The 17,968-nt window shown below is 35.8% G+C and overlaps 1 protein-coding gene across 2 annotated transcripts; it reads right to left on the reverse strand.

The window, feature by feature from the left end:
- Positions 1–3,460: 3,460 nt before the first annotated feature.
- LOC145574729 (ATP-dependent RNA helicase-like protein DB10) lies at positions 3,461–15,660 on the reverse strand. 2 transcript variants are annotated; one of them, XM_081632578.1, is made up of 9 exons: positions 15,504–15,660; positions 14,536–14,862; positions 8,191–8,328; positions 7,428–7,496; positions 6,671–6,940; positions 5,840–6,190; positions 5,440–5,717; positions 5,001–5,321; positions 3,461–4,111 (listed from the first exon to the last, which is right to left on the reverse strand). In XM_081632578.1, the coding sequence occupies exons 2-9, from the start codon at positions 14,851–14,853 to the stop codon at positions 3,790–3,792; spliced, it is 2,067 nt and encodes a 688-aa protein (XP_081488704.1). In that variant the 5' UTR covers positions 14,854–14,862; positions 15,504–15,660; the 3' UTR covers positions 3,461–3,789. The 2 variants fall into 2 exon arrangements, with proteins under 2 accessions (XP_081488704.1, XP_081488705.1); XM_081632579.1 differs by lacking the exon at positions 15,504–15,660 and adding an exon at positions 15,388–15,478.
- Positions 15,661–17,968: the final 2,308 nt, after the last annotated feature.

Below are 17,968 nucleotides of genomic sequence, written 5' to 3' on the forward strand. Positions count from 1 at the left end.
GAATGTGCTATAAGTGTTTTGGGATGTAGGTGAATAGAGTCTTGATAGTTCTCTATACTTAGCATGTCCTATGTTTTAATCAACCCTCAATATCTTAGAACGTGCTTACCATTGTTGTTTTAGAAAGTTTGATATCCTCTCGTGTTTTTATCATGTGCAAAAGTTCATTGTATAAGCTCTCCTTTTCTATTCAAGGTTTAAATTTTCTCTTTTCCCCTTTTATGTTTTGCCTCCTTTTAATAAAGAGTTATGGGTTAACCTCTTAGGAAACCCTTACGAGAGCATTACTCGTCCTCTAGGGCGATCTAGAGGTTTAAATAGCTTGTCAATTGTTGCTAAAATTGACCGTGATTCCTACGAAAGTGAGTTAGTGTATATTCTTGTCTCTTCTCTTTTTCTTTTGTTTGTTTGAATAAGCTCATCACTTCTCCCTTATTAATACATGGCCGGATTTGGTAAGTGTAACACTTATTAATACATGGCCGGATTTAGTAAGTGTAACACTTGTTAAAACACGGAGGGAGTAATAAAATATACTACGTAGTATAAAATTAAAATATATATAGAAGTGATGCAAATAAAAAAACATTTATAAAAGGGAAGTGATGCAAATAATATAAAAATAAAAAAAAATATTTATAAAAGGGAAGTGATGTAAATAAAAAAAATAAAAAAAAATAAAATAAATAAAGGAGTAATTGTAAAAAAAATTTAGAAAAAACTACCACTCACAATGTGCCACGTGTAACCACTAACCCATCAAAAAAAGTTATAAGCTTTTCATTCTATTTATAGAAGATGAATGTCAAAGGTCGTTTTATTTCGGAATAATCAAAAGATCATTTTATTATTTTTAGAAGATCGGTGAAAGATCATGTTATCTTTTACAATTTTTCCATTTTATTTTAAAATTCTATGATTACCAACCATATCAAAAGTGTAGTAATAGCATAGAGTTATTAACGAGATAAGAGATTTCTGATGAGTGTCATTTATGGCACTCATTTGATGAGTATTTAGCTTGTTTTTACCTTATTTTCATAGCTTTCTTTCTAAATAAACGCTTAGTTTTATGCATTTCCTTTTTATTTCGCTTTTCTATCTTGTTTTGTGTTTTAATGGTTTTTCTAGCATTTTCTCTTTTATTTGTTCTCTTTTTGTTGCTTTTCTTTTATTATAGATTTTATAGATTTAGTTTTTATTTTATTTTATTTTCATAATTCGTTTCATTTTTTTTCCTTTATTTTATTTTGATTATTTTCATTTTCATTTTAGTTTTATTAATTTTGTTCGTTGGTTTTAGTCTCCTTTTACTTCATTTTCCCCTTAGTTTTATTTGTGTTTTGTAGGTGAATAATCAAGTCAAGTTGTGCATTTAGAAGGCTACCCTTCTCACGGGCATCACCTCGAGTGCACCGATGATAGGGATGCTCGGGAGCGCAGACGAGCCGCACCAACTTCTCAACCACTCAAGTGCTCCCCTGCTCCCGCAATCGACTCTTGGCAGCCCTCACAATACCCAAAACAAACACCAATCAGCCACCATATTCGCGCCACAAACCCACCACCTTTCTCACCTCCAAAATCAGCCACCAATGCAACCTTATATCAGCCACACTCCTCCACTCACACACCTCCTTATTTCCCCAATTCACCAGCAACTACAACTCCTAGCAGCCTCTGCATCACCCAAAATCCGCCACCAACATCAATTAATTTCAGTAGGCCTCCAGCTTCAACCGTACCTCCAGCCTGCTATCCCCTACAGCACCAAGCTTCAGCAGCTCGCACACCTTCCAGCCGTAACGAACTGACCACCAGTTCAGCTCCTATTTCCACCACCTTCGCACCACAACTCCAGCCGCAACTGACCACCACGCAACCAGCCACCAACGCCACCTATTCCGCCTCATTCCCCTGTTCCAGCCACGCTATTCCAATTGAACAGCAACTCGCTGCCCCTGCTCCAAACCAGCCACCGCAGCTCCTATTTCCGCCACAACCGCAACCAATTGCACCTCCTTCTACCTCCGTATTCAGCAGCTAGCAGCCATGAAAATGGTGCGCACGCGAAGACCCTTTTATGCGTGCGCACCACAACATCCCGAAGCTAGAGCTAGCAACCTCAATTACGGTGCGTGCGAGAAGTCCCAGCTGTGCGCACGCATCAATGGGCTTATTTTGAGTCGTTGATTTTGATGGAATTTGATGATCGAACGGCTGTGATGATTTGCGGTGATGATGTGCGTAGCATGGGATTATTTCCCATTGTTCAGAAGCAGCTAATTTCGATTCTTTCTTTCTCTTAATTCTCTTTTTATTTTCTATTTCATTTTCATTTTTATTTTCTTTTCTTATTTTATTTTATTTTTGTTTCCTTTCCTTTTCTTTTAATTCCTTTTCTCTTTTATTTTCTTTTATCCTTGTAAATATAAATACCCATTTTTGGGTTAGAGAATTAACAAGTAGAATTAGAATTAGAATTCATATTTTTAGCTTAGGTTGAGAACTTCTCTCTCTAGTTTTAGGGATAGTTTAGGAGTAGTTTTAGAGAGAGAAAATGAGGAATTTCAATGGTTACTTGAGAGATTGAAGATTCAATGGTGACAATTGTATTGAAGATTTTCTTAATCAATCAATGAGGATTTCTCACTCTATCTCATCTTATTGTTTTGTTTAATTTCATGTTTGTTTGGTTTAATTTTGATGTCTGATTCTTGATAGTGTAATTGTTCTTGATATTTTGTTGATTCTTGATTTCTTTAGTTGATTGTTGATAGATGATGATTCTTGAGTAGTTGTTTGGGTAGGAAATGGGTGAAACTTGTATGATTGATTGATTGTGATTAATTTGGAAAGTGTGTTGATTGATTGTTGAGATTAAAGTGATTAATGAAGGTTTGCATGTATGTAATTTGATTGGGCCTTGAGAATTATGCTAGATTGCATTGTAATTGCTAATGACACGACCAATTGATTTAGGAATTGCAATTATTGATTGGTTTGGATTGTGCTTCTCTTAGTTTGTTATTCATAGTGAACCCTAGCTTAACAATTAGGAGATACCTCTTTGATTCCAATTGATAGCTCTTATCATCAGTTTTCACAACCTTTAATTGACATGATCTTCTCAAATTGTTGCAATTGTCGTGATTACTTGTTGATCTCATTCCTAGTGTTTCCTTAGTTTGGTTGTTTGTTTTGTTAGTGTTACCTCTCACCTTTGACTTTGACCTAGCTTAGGCTCATTCCTTGAACATTACCGTTCCTTTGGGTTCAACCCTTAACTTACCTCTATACTCATATTTAGATTTGTTAAGTGTTTATACATTTGTTTGGCTCTAGAAAAGATTAGATAAAGACCTAGTTTTCCCTATGTCAATTTCCTTGGAACAAATTGCCACAAAAGAGTGAAAACTTCCGAGCACATCTAAATTGGGAAAAATTACACAACAATCCATGCATACTAAAAACATAAAACATAACAATATGATTAACTGCATACATTCATTTTTTAAGCATGGCCTGCATAAATACAATGAAAATACATCCAGCCACTTCGAATGTTCAACGCCAACCCCATTTTTTTTTTTTGACACCCCACTTAGCCTTGCCAAAACAGCTAGAGACCCACATTTACGTCCACAACAATCAATTACTTCCCAGTTACAATACGAAAGTTTTGACTGTACTGCACCAATATAAGTTCCATACAGCATTTTTGCATACAACATAACACTACCATTTCCGACCAAAAAATATTGTCACCAAGTCAGCTTAGCAATTGCCTCACATATGTTCATGAGCAGGAATAGCACCTTCCTCTTCCTCATTATTTCCGGAATAAGATCGGTTCCCACCTGCAACTACACTGTCAGCGTTAGCAGGACGAGCCTTTTCCATCATCATTTCATGAAAACTTCGCCCTGGTGGAACTCTGTTAAGCTTTTCAGGGCTGCGGCTGCGGCTTCTACTCCTCCCACGGTTCCACCCCTGATCCTTAACTGGAGCCCCACCCCAAGCCTTCTGACCACTTGGGCTTGGACTTCGGCTGCGACCTCTAGGTTGGTAGCCTCTATCATGTTGGTAGCCTCTATCATTATCATTATACCTTGGCACAACCAAATAACATTAGCAAAACTGCTCCACAATACATAGTAGATGGTACAACTTATAAGAATTAGTTTCAATGACCAAAGAAAAAATCATACTTCTCATGGGGAAAAGAAAAAAAAAATCAATGTGCACTAAGAAATAACATAACTGATTTTCAGTCTGGTCACATACAACACAATCACAAATTATGTCATCCAGCACCATAGCAAGCGAAAGTCAATATGACGATAGTATTCCATATGATGTCAAAAGATGTTAAGACATAACAAAAGTTCCCCATATAATGTCAAAAGATGGATACATCAAAAGTATGTCCCCAATCATAGACCAAGAAGTCAAAAATCAATACAACAATCCTCCCAAAATGAAATAAAAAACACCGGTGAGAGCACCACAAGAAGCGAGAGCACAAACATAATACAATATACCAAATAAAATAGCATATTTTTTTCTAATTCTAAAAGAGACTAGTCAAAGCATAATATACTCATCAGAACTTCAGAACCACACACAGATCAGCATAACAGCACTGAATCTTTACTAGAGCCTGAATCATAAATGGGGGTGGATGTGTGATATAGTAAAACCTATAGGACATTACTGGAATCATATGTATTGAACAAGATCTCTAATTATGTATGGACGATAGTGGTATTATGACACTATGCCTTCTTGTAAGTGATAAATTTCTTTTTTTTTCTCGGGGATTTTGGGGGGGGGGGGGGTGAATGGAGGGAAATCAGTTTTCAGATTATATGTAACCAGTGTATCTAATAGTTAATCACTGAAAAGCATTCACCCAATACAATTTGAAAAGCTCACCAAAAAATTTATTAAAAAAATATTAATAAAAAATAAAAAAAAAGAGTAGCATGTCACTTTACCTATCGCGACCCCTTCCACCATCCCTGCCACCATAACTTGATTCAAATCTCCCACCTCGGCCTCCATCACGACCACCAGAGCCATATGGACGTCTAAACCTACCCATTCCGCCACCACCACCTCGTAGTGCCATATCACGGACCTCCTGTGGAACTTTTTGATTTGCCCCTTCAAGAATCTTTACAAGATCAGAAGCATATTTACTATCCTGATCATTAAAGAATGAATATGCCACTCCAGTTGCACCTGCTCTTCCTGTTCTACCAATTCTGTGAACATAGTCCTCAATTCCTGTAGGGAAGTCATAGTTAACCACCACCCTGCATGCAACCAAATAATGTCAATGTAGAGTTCTTATCACCAGAGATAAACACACGCAGCAACTATATGGGTCTTTCACATGCAATAAAAGTGAAATAGTAAGCATTAATCACAAACCTAATGTCCTTAATATCCAGACCACGGGCTGCAACATCTGTAGCAACCAGCACAGGAGATCTTCCAGATCGGAACTGATTTAGTACATGATCACGTTCACTCTGAGACTTGTCACCATGTATTGCAGCTGCACCAAATGGACGAGACAAGTTGCGAGCAAGAAGATCACACATTTTTTTAGTTGCACAAAAGATAATGATCTTTGATCCAGGTTCTTCAGATCTTAATATCTGCTCCAGTCGTCTTTGCTTTTCCATAGAAGAAACCACTTCCACATGCTGCAACAGATAAATTTAACGATTAGTAGTTAGTACATACCACCAACGCCATCAAGGATATTATCATATATATCACTCATAGATAATAGAGCAAGATAAAGAAAAAAAAGATTGGCATTTACCTGAGTGATAGACTTGTTTGCAACAAGTTCATCTGCATTACCAATATTAACTTGGACAGCATTTGACAATAGATCAGCTGCAATCTTTCGGACCTCTTTAGGCCATGTTGCAGTATACATCAGTGTCTGGCGACGAGTGGGTACCTCCTTCACAATTTTTCTAATTTGTGGCTCAAAACCCATGTCCAGCATCCGATCTGCCTCATCAAGCACCAAATAGGAGACCTGATTCAAGCTAATTCTCTTTGTCTCTAGTATATCATTCAAACGACCAGGTGTAGCTACCACAATATCTACTCCTCTATCTAACTCCTTCAATTGTGGGCCTTTGGGTGCCCCTCCATACAAACACTGCAGGATTAAATAAGGGAATAACTTTATGAGATGACACAATTCCATATATACTCGATTACAGCAGCACAAATAAGCAAGCACAGGGTATATGTATGGGAGTGAGATTGATATGGTTACCAGTCAGTACTTCTAAAAAGATACTCATGAAAAATTAACAATATAAAATGGCATACGACTCCAGCCAAAATTTACCACAACAATGACCCAGACCATTTTATCAAATTCATCCCAAAAATTCTACTCGAAATAGTAGTAATTCGTATAACTCAAAGATCAAGTTTTGAAAACAAAAACTGAAAAAAGCATACCGCTATATACATTAAAATACAGACTAAAGAGATTCCTAATTTAAGAACAGATTCAAAAGAAACAAACAAAATTTATGTTCAACTTCCAATTAAGTAGATGTGCCCTCACTAAAACTAATCAAGCAAGACAACCTAAATACATTTATCAGAAACAGAGATCACGTCGTACCGTGCAAGATATTCTGGAGGACCTCCCAAATTTCACAGCCTCATCTTGAATCTGTGTTGCCAATTCCCTTGTCGGTGACAATACTAACACAGTTGGTCCCATTTGTGTATTGTTGCGGCGCTGCTTGAGATGCATAAAACCTGGAAGAAGATAGCCTAAGGTCTTTCCAGAACCCGTCTTAGCAATTGCCACAATATCTCGACCTTGCATTGCAATTGGCCATGACTGTGCCTGAATAGGTGTAGGAGCAGAAAATCCAGCCTGGTGTACCTGTAAAAGCAAAAAACCACGATGCTGAGTAAAAGAGCTAAAAAGTTCCTAAGTTACAGCTATTATGAGTTACAGAGGATCATGCAAGAAGAAGCACCATCCTCCTATGAAGGTAGCGAATGCTTGCAAGATGCAAGCCACAGCAGGAGGTGGCATCTTCTTTTTGTTTGGACCATGTGGCAGACTGAATCATCATCGACAGCAAGCCGGCCACGAACTTGGATGATTCGAAAAGTCCATCTCAAACAATGGTCCAGCGTAAAAGAGCACTCCAATTACAAAGCCCTCCAACAGAGGGCAGCACAGCGTACGACATTAGCTCCTCCCTGGAGCAAATATCGCATCTGCGACAAAAAGTAAAGATGCAAAATAAATAACCCAAGTCTGAACTCCAGCAACTGCAGAACTTTGCATGGAAATAATCGGCAACATAGTTCAGCACACTTACTGGGACAGAACAACTATGAGATAAATACAACATAGATACCTCTTTCAGCAATTCAGAAGGGAAACCAGTAGCTTCAAAATTTGTGAAAGGTGAGGGCACACCACTTCCCTAAAAAAAAGCAAAGTAAACTGTAGTCAGGAAAAAAAATTTCTTTTCACAACAGGAAAAATAAGAATACTATAATTAAAAAAAGTAATACAATAGCATCAAAATAAAAATATAAGATTATGTCCATCAATCAATAGTAGAAATGAAATGAAATGCCCATGCATTTCAGCAAATAAAACCCAATAATGTTTTTGAATGCACATATAGTACCAAATGTTTAATTACTTCAAAAAGCCACTACTAAAACTTGAACCATGAATTTACAAATAAACCATTCATATCATAACACTATGTTTGGAACTTTGGATTGAGAGAAATGGATGGAAAAGAAGAGGAGAAACGGAAGAAATTGTCACCCTCCCATTTGGATATCATATGGAAGGAAGCTTGGGAGGAAATTCAAAGGATCCATTCTCCTTCCCCTTTCATAAACCAACTTCCACATCAGAAAGATTTGGAAAGAAAATGGAAGCTCACTCACTCCCTCCCTTCCCTATCCTTCCCCTTCATTATACTCCTCTCCCTTCCCTTGCTCTACATGATTGATATTTAAACATAGTGTAAATTAACAGCACTGAAAAAACAAAAGCACATTCATGAAGTAACAAACAGTTGACGTAGATGGTAGAGTTAAGTATTCACAATCTTAAAAGGATATGCAAGAAAAGATTAGGATCCAGTCCATAATACTCACAGAAACAGATATTTCATGCCGACGACGATAAGCTTCAGGCGACAAGCCGCTACCTGCATGGGCTGCATCCACAGGTCTTTGCTCACGAATGGATCCTTCAACAACAGCATCATTTGGAATATTTCCACCTTTGGTGCTCTATTTCAAAATTTAAAATTTAAAATACTTGTAAAAACAAGAAAGCAGCTCAACTCACATAAAACAAATTTAATCATCCCAATCCCATTTGTTCAACAAAAGATGACATTGTGTTTTATGCATTGGTTTCCTAATTTTATCCAAAACTTTTGCTAGCTTTGATTGTGAGTTTTGATGGTGATGCAATTAGGGCATATAAGAGAACCTAATATACTTTATACCTTGCTAACTATATTGAACATGACAAAATGTAAAACACAGAAAAATAACACGTAGTATAAGATAAAAAGAGTAATAAGAGAACGTGCAAGTAAAATTGTAGTATACGAGATCACAAGCATGGTAATATAAAATTGGATTACATAAACATAGGTGACAGCCATATTCATGGGTATTCATAATAAAAGCCTTATTTTACACCAAAAATGGATGAGAGAAAAACATGGAAATGCAATTCTTATAATGGCATGGAACTTGAAAACAACTGTATAAAAATACTTCCTCCGATTCTATTTAATTGACCTATAGCTTTGGGCACAAGATTTAAGGAGAGGAGAGACAAATGTAATTTTGTGGCCCTTGTTGCACATGGCTTATCATATTACCCCAAAAAGTTGCCCTCACGTGCATTTTATAAGGATAATTTAGAAAATTTATCTACCAAAAGTTTACCAAATATAGTATGGGTCAAGTAATATGACATTTTCATTTTTTCATTTTAGGAATGTTAGTCAATTAAATAGAAACGGAGAAAGTATTATACAGTTTCAAGTAGAATTGTTTGTTTTCAAATTTGATTTGAAATTTTTGTTCATATAAGTTTAATGAAACTTAGTTTGAAGCTGATAATTTTAAACATAATAAACATCTTAGTAATAATTTAAAACTAACTCCCATTTTGAAAGATCTTAATGGTCAACACTTTCCAATTTGGTTTTTTTTCTAGAACTTCTCTACACGTCACTTTCATTCAATTTTTGACAAACCTCTTTCACTACGTTGCCCCCCTAATCCTACACTATTTTTAACTTTCCATTCACTATCTCTTTACTATATCCACCTTTTTATTTACACCTACCCACTTTTTACAATCCCTCTCGTACTTTCAACCACCTCAAAATGTTGTGCAAATACTTCCTCTGTTTTTATTTACTTGCAACACACCACATTAGCACGTACTTCAAGGATAACACTACCCCCGATTTTTTTAAACTTGACCTAATTTGACCGTTGCATTATTCACACACTCACCTTTGACTACCTTTCGTGATGTGGAATCTTTTTTGAATCGTTTCCATAAATCCTATTATAATATCAATTTGTTGTAATTTTTAATTACTAAGAATTAAAGGTATTGATGATTAGTTTACAACACTTACAAGTGTGGTAAATGAAACGGGTTAAGTAAAAAAGAAAGGAAGAAGCATTAGTCTAGGTAAACAGACAAATTAAGTAAAAATAATACTATCATTTATAAGAAGATAGTGTAAAGTAGTAATATTTGGATTGTATAGCTTAATCCGTATGTTTACCTTTTCTAAGAGCATCAACTCGTGGTATAATTTTATACCACGGTGTAAAAATTCATGCACATGTTAAGGTGAATATATGGGAACACTCTAAGAGATAGAATCAGAAATGAGGTTATTCGCAAGAAAGTAGGTGTGGCAAGCATTGCAGATAAACTAAGGAAAAATCACATGCGTTGGTTTGGGCATGTAATGTGTAGTTGTTGGTAGAATGTAATGATTTTATTTGTAACCTTGCTGGTAGAATGTTTTGTTAAGTAATGTGTAGTTGTTCCTTTGGGAACGTCCTTAAAAAAAAAATGATAGGTTATCACTTCACCAAGTAATACTAAACTACTAAAGTAATTAAGTAATGTGTAGTACACTAAAGGATTATGTGATGACTTGTTGAAAGTAGTAGTTTGTTCAATTGACCAATACATTACTACAATTTTTTTAGGGGAGAATGGCATCAAAGAATGACAATAATGCTAGTGTTCCCACTTCAGCTAGTAATACTCCAATTACATTGGAAGATGATGAAAGTCCGGTGGAGACTAATTCCGATCCTTTCTGTCCTACCAATAACTAGTAGGCGGCATACTTGAGCAGTGTGGTCTGACTTTAATAGAAAGAGGGTTGGTGATGCGGTAAAAGTTGAGTGCAACCATTGCTCCAAGCTACTTGCTGGTGGGTCAAAAGCAGGAACTACTCATTTGAAAGATCATTTAAAAATATGTCCAAAGAGAGTATGTCAAGATATTCAACAAACAAGATTGTTCGGTACAAAAAAAAAAAAAAAAACCTGAATGATAAGAATGACACGATGACATTGACTCCTTATGAATTCCACCAAGAAGATGGAAGAAGAGACTTGGCGGAGATGATCATTTTGCATGAGTATCCAATTAGCATGGTTGAGCATATGGGTTTTAGAAAATATAGCAAGACACTCCAACCAGGATTTAAAGTGCCATCTCGCAACACAACTAGAAAAGATATTATGATAAGATACGACCTTGAGAAGGAGAATGTTGCAACCTTGTTGAGGAAAACAAAGGGTAAGATTGCCTTAACTACTGACATGTGGACTGCTCACAACCACAGAAAAGGTTATATGGCGGTCACCTCACATTTTATTGATAATATATGGAAGTTGCAAAATCGGATCATAAGGTATCGTTTTCTAGTTACTTAAAACTTGTTTAATTTTTTGGTTGCCTTTGTATTGTTATAGATTTTTTGTGTGAGATTTAAAATGAAAACATACCTTTATACTGCCGAGATTTTTGTTGATGCATTGAAAGAAAGCATTCAATCATGGAATCTAGATCTTAGGTTATCTTCTATAACTGTGGATAATTGTTCGACTAATGATGCAATGATGGAAATTTTGAAAGGAGTGTTTCCATATAACTCACTTTTATTACGAGGTGATTTTTTTCATATGCGTTGTTGTGCTCACATATTAAATTTGATTGTTCAAGGTATCAAATGGTGTTCAAAAGAATTAGAGATAGTGTTGTGTTTTGGACTGCTTTTGATAAGAGAGTACAAAAGTTTGAACAAGTGGCTAAGCAAATAGCTCTTCAGCGTACTAGAAAGTTAGCACTTGATGGAATTCTACTTATGAAATGCTTTCTATTGCTATTTGTTATAGAGAAGTGTTTGTTGTTTTAAGTGCTCAAAATAATTTATATAAGAATCCACCAAACCCCGGAAAAAGTTGAGAAAATATGTGAACATTTAGAAAGTGTTTAGTAAAACTACCCTTAACTTTTCGGGAACAAATTACCCTTTCTATTGCTATTTGTTATAGAGAAGTGTTTGTTGTTTTAAGTGCTCGAAATAATTTATATAAGAATCCACCAAACCCCCGAAGATTGGGAAAAAGTTGAGAAAATATGTGAACATTTAGAAAGTGTTTAGTAAAACTACCCTTAACTTTTCGGGAACAAATTACCCTACTCTACTGCCAATCTTTATTTTCCTAAAATTTGTGCTGTGAGAATTGCTATTTCTGATTGGCTTTTATCTCCCCATGATTATGCAAGGAAAATGGCTGACATTATGTTACAAAAATATAACAAATATTGGGCTAATGTGAATGGTTTAATGGGAGTGGCAACAATACTAGATCCTAGATACAAAATGGCTCTTATTCGGTTTTATTTTGCAAAAATTTTTGATGAGCATGACTTTGAAATTAAGGTTGAAGAATATGGGTCTAAGATTGGTAAAACTCAAGGTAGTAGTAGCCAAAAACCTTTTGATTTGGGTAGTAGTAGCAAAGCCAATGAAGAGGCCTTTATGCAAGAATTTGCAGAATTTTTGCAACAAGATAAGGACCCAAGTCATGAAATTTCTAAATTGGATAAGTAATTGGATACTGCTAATGTGCCTCTAGTCCAAGATTTTGATATTCTTAATTGGTAGAAAACAAATGGAGGCACATATCCCATTTTTCAGCAAATAACACGAGATATATTGAGCATTCCTGTTTCTACTGTTGCATCGGAGTCCGCATTTAGCACAAAGGTCGGGTTCTTAATCCTTATCGTAGTCGGCTTTTACCGGAAGCAGTCGAAGCTTTGATGTGTACTCTTGGATATGGGCTACTCTTAAAGGTAGATAGGTAAAATAACATTTTATTTAATAATTATTATTATTATTATTGTTATTGTTATTAAGTCACATTGTACTTGCAAATTGTGGAGAATTCAAGGATGATGAATATGCTAAATTAGTGGGAGAATTAGATGAAGAATTTGAAACATGGGATATCGATTCCGGAACAAGTGGAGTTTGCACCGAATAATTTAAGGCCTAATGGATTTCTTATAATGTATTTTAATATTTGTAGACTTGTAGTGTATTTTTAATATTTAGACTTTGTACAATTTGGAGTTACTGATTTTTTTTCTTCAATATGTTAAGTATGTATTACTTTCTTTTTATTTGAGTTGTAGTACAGAATTTTTTTTTTTTTTTTTGGAATAGATTTAAATATATTATTTGTGGTGGATTTCAAGTGGGAATTTGGTGGGGATGAGACGGGAATGGATATCCACATGTGATGGGGCGGGGGTGGTTTAGAAGTTAGACCCGCGGGGGGGGGGGGATGGGGACAAATTCCAGACCCACTGTGGGGATGGGGATGGGGATGATAATGGGAGGCGGGGATGGGGATGGGGATGAGAATGCCAAAACCCGCCCCGCCCGTTGACATCCCTACTAACGGAATAATCAAACTTGGTTCATGTAGCCGACCCCACTTACGGGATTAAGGCTTTGATTGATTGATGTAAAAATTCATCAAAGATTTATAAGCTCTTACTACCTTGGTGGTATAAAACTATACCATTTGATGGTATATACCATCACATGGTAAACATTTTGCTTAGGTCCACGTGAAACATGAACCACCCATGGCATGGTTATCTTATACGGAGTATCTTTTATTATTTTTTTTCAATTGCATTTTAAGAAAAACTATTTAGTAAAAAAGAATAAAAAATTACCATTGTTCATAATTTTTCAAGACCTACACATAGACACCCATATTAATATAGTTTTATATATTTTTCAAATTCGCTTTTCTCTACCTAAATTGCTTATTTTATTTAATTAACTTTACAAATAGTAATTAGTTATTAAAATGAAATATAATCATAATTAAATTAAGTAAATAATTAATACATATAGGATAGAGAAAGTGTGGTGGTAAACTTTTTTTTTAATCCATATGTAGAATGATTTTAAGAGAAAATATATTGTATTGTAATATAGATGATGTGGAGGAGCATGAAAGTGGTAGAGAGAGAGGGATAGTATAAATTTTTATACCATGAGTGATGATAGTCTAATCAATTCCTCAAATAACATGGCAAAAAGGTGTGTTGCAACTTGCAAGTATTAAAAAGTGGAAGTAAATGTTAATATTGAATGCGGAGGTAACAAATAACAGAAAACAATTCCAATTCATTTTACCTACTCTAAACAATAGTCAACTAGCGTATTTTACAGTTGCCTTAAAAGCCAAAATATAAACTTTCTTATTTAAGAAGAAAGAGACAGTTTTGGATTTTTAAATTTACAAATCCCAACCTTCATTAACGACTAGCCACTGGAAGCTGATTAGCCAGAATTTTTTTTAAAATAAAATTAATTTAAATTAAATTCGTGTATTTTAAATATACTACTGCCACTGAATAGCCTAAATGCTGAAACATATTGTAGCCTTTGACACTTGAAATAAATCATATTTTAGCATAAGATATTTCTTGCTCCACTCCAAGAAATTAACAAATTATTTCTAGATAATGTACATCACACAGCCGTTCACCAATATGTGAAACAAGTTGCATAAACTAGCAATCATAATGTGCAACTCACGCAAGTGAAAAGGTTATTACATAGATATTAATTAAAAGAATACATGTAAAGCAGATTGCAAGTCACTTATTCCACAATACCCCGCACAACATAATTTTAAATGTATTCTTTCACCCACCATAGCACAAGAACACCCAGCACAAGCAGGAAGCAACAATCAACAATCAACTAATTCCTTAAAATAGCAATGTATTTGCATTCAGATAGCTTAATCAATTAACCAATTCTATCAGTTGCTAGCCACACAAATATTGACGAAGAAAAAATCAAGATGGTGGCAAATCTGACAGAGGAAAAGGTATACCTGATGATTCCTTTCAACGTTGCTACCTCTACTATATTTATCATCATTATCACCATTCCCAACATCCTTATGTCCATTAGAGGACTGCTGAACTTGGGCTGAAGAATTTACATAAGTCGAGTAAGGCCTAGATGAAATCGAGCTACCATGTGAAGGTGCACCAGGCCTCTCGTATTGAGTCACATTAGTCTCTGGATTCCAAAAGTACAAGTATCCAGTTTTCCCATCCACCAACCCTCTCCATGGTTTTGGTAATGATGGATCTTCAGGTGCATACCGCGGCCCAGGCGAAGCTGTAGCTGTAGCTGTAGCAGCCATTGAAACTTCCTGCAAATCCCCCAGTTAGTACCCATCTAAAATTCATGCTAGTATTCAATGCCAAAATCTTGGCCTATAACCTAAGATTCGAGAACACATATAAATCGTAAAAATAGCAAAAATTCATTGCACAATTTTTTTTACAAATTGAAGTAACTGTTTAAAAAACATCAGTTGCATGTTTTGCTTAAGAAAACGTGGAGAAAACAACATCAACTAAATTTAATGTTACTACAGAAAGACAAAATCTAGGATTTGGGAACAGAAAAACAACATAAATTTATAACTTTTTCAGCATCATACAAAATACGAAAGAGCGAACAAACAAGAGAGATTTTCAATCCCTAATCAACATAAAATAAGCACAAAAATTCCTGAAAATTGAAAAAAGTTGCTAAACCTAATACAAATCAACAATAATCAAAATTTAGGGTTTCAGATCAAAAAAAAAAAAAAAAAAGGCGAAAAACTTCCATTTTAAACACATAAATTAGCTGTAAAATCTAGCAATAATAAGCGGGAAAATCCAGATACCGATTTTAGGGTTTATTAAGATGAAGAAGAGCAGTTAAAAAAAACGATGATCTAATCTCAGATCTAAAAATGGTGAACATTACATTACAAGTTGAAAGAGAAAAAAGAGAGATTACCAGTAGATGTTTAAGAGTGCGGCGTAGCAAAGAAGTGGCGGAGAATCCCCGCACTTCCTGTGGCACGGACTACCTTTTTCTCTGCTTTCTCTCTCAACGCGCTTCAGAAATGTTGAGGAGAAATTGAGACAAGTGAAATGAGAGGTTTATTTTTTGGTGTTAATAAGAAGTTAGTCATCCACAATAAGAGGTTTGTTTAGAGGTTTGCGGGAATAAATTAGAGATTTGTCCACAAATCTTTTATTTTGGAAGAGGCTTCCATGGCCCACTTTTAGTTTTTTTTTTAGTTATTAATTTTTTTTCTTTAAACATTTAAATTCTTTGTTTTTGTTTAGATGAGTTGTATTGACAATGGATCTCATACATAAATCTTTGAATAGGTTTATCTATTGTTGATGAAAGGTTTGTTAAATGAGGGGTTTGTATGATGATGATGTGGCAAGTGAACAAACTCATTAGAAGTTTGTTCTATTGCTCATGCCCTTAGTATATTGAAACCCCAAAGTACGGAGTACACTTCTATTTTGTTAAAAAAACAAATGCAGATTGAGTTGGCTTAATATACGAAAAATTGTCAACAATAATCTTTAAGCGGTATTCCAAAAATAAAACGAGCTTCTAATTATTCTAAAATAAAATGACATTTTGACATTGATCTTTTCAAAATAGAACAAAAAACTGGTAACCTGTTAAAAATGTTAACAGACCAGGCATGTGTCTCTTTATAATTGGTTGGAATTTTTTATTTTAATTATACATTTTTCCTTTTATTAAAAAATTATTTTGAATTTAAAAAAAAAACACCCTCTGTCCTCCTCTCCCCTTCCCCGTCCTCCTTGTGAGCCACCTGAACGGCCTCCCCACCACCACTTCACCACAATAGTACTTTCCCTACCTTCTGAAACCCACCTGCAACCCCTCAAAGCCTCAACCACCGCCACTCCCCTTGAAACAACCCTGAAACCACGAAATCCACCCTTTAACCAACCCACTCCTCCTTGAAACAATCCAAAAACTACCCTCAAACCTACCCGTAACACTCGATACCACCCCCAAACCAACCAGCAACCCCCTATACCACCCCCACACCCCTTGAAACAAACCCGAAACCACCCCATAACCCTCCTCACCCACCAAAACAATGCTGCAAACCAGCCCGCAAACCCCTCACCTCCAACTAAAGGTGGGCACGGGCCCGGCACGGCCCGGCACGGGCACGGGTGGCGGCACGACACGGCACGGCGGCCCACCTGTGGGCCGTGGGCCGTGCCGTGAACAAAAATCCTGGGTCTGGCACGGGCACGGCGGGTGGCACGGTGGCCGGCACGTGGGCCGGCACGCTGGCACGACCCGCCGGCCCGGCACGTGGCACGGCCAGGCACGGCCCGGCACGGCCCGTGCCTTATGGCCGTTGGAAAGTAGCCGTTTATGGCCGTTTTCCAACAGCTATAAACGGCTACTTTTCCACCCAATTTCCCACCCAAATCCCCTATAAATACCTCATATTTTCCTCCAAAATTTTCACAATTCATCAAATCATCTCTTCTCTCTTATTCTCTAATTTTCTTACTCCCAAATTCTCAATTCTCAATTCTCAATTCTCAATTCTCAAATTCCTACAAATCATACAATCTTCCTCTCTTTTGTGAAAAGAAAAAAAAAATTCCTACTCTCTTATAAATTTTACATTTTTACTATTATTACTTTTATTAGTCTACTACCAAAAAAAAAAAAAAAAAAAAAAAAAATTGTTATATTTACATTCGGGAAATTAAAAATTCGGGAAATTATAAGTTCGAGAAATTATAAATTTGGGAAAGCATTGAAGCGTCATTGTAAGATCTAACTCAACTTTATTTTAATTTGTTATTGTTATTGTTATTATTATTGTTATTATTATTATTATTATTATTATTGTATTCTTGGAACTACTTAATTATATAAAAACTACTTTCTATTTTAATTGTGGGTTATTTGGATTGTTGAAATCTGTCTAAGGCGGGATTTGGGCTCTGGACAACGTCGATCCTAACCTCTCCTACCTGGGATCTCATTGATCCAAGTAATCTACTATTATTATAATTATTTTTGAAAATTTAATTTATATAAAAACTACTTACTAATTAATTCTCATTGATCTCATTGTTGTTAATTGTTACTTTGTTATTGTTAGTTGTGTTATTATTATTAATTAATCATGGCATCAAACCAGAACGTTTCCTCCTCCTCTAGAAAAGCCAAGTCAAAACGTAGGGAATCATCAAACCCAAACACTTTAATGTCTATGCCCCCCCCCCCCTAACATGCCCTTTCCCTCTTCTAACATGCCCTTTCCAAACACTTCCACCCCTTTCTTTCATCCCCAAAACACGGAAGAGCAAGAACAAATGGATGATATGGCTCCTTGGACCCAATTTCAACAAACCCAATTTCAACAATATGAATTTCCTTTTCCTCCTCCTCCT

The sequence above is a fragment of the Chenopodium album genome, chromosome 13 (assembly GCF_948465745.1).
Source record: "Chenopodium album chromosome 13, dcCheAlbu1.1, whole genome shotgun sequence".
NCBI classification, from domain to species: Eukaryota; Viridiplantae; Streptophyta; class Magnoliopsida; order Caryophyllales; family Amaranthaceae; genus Chenopodium; species Chenopodium album.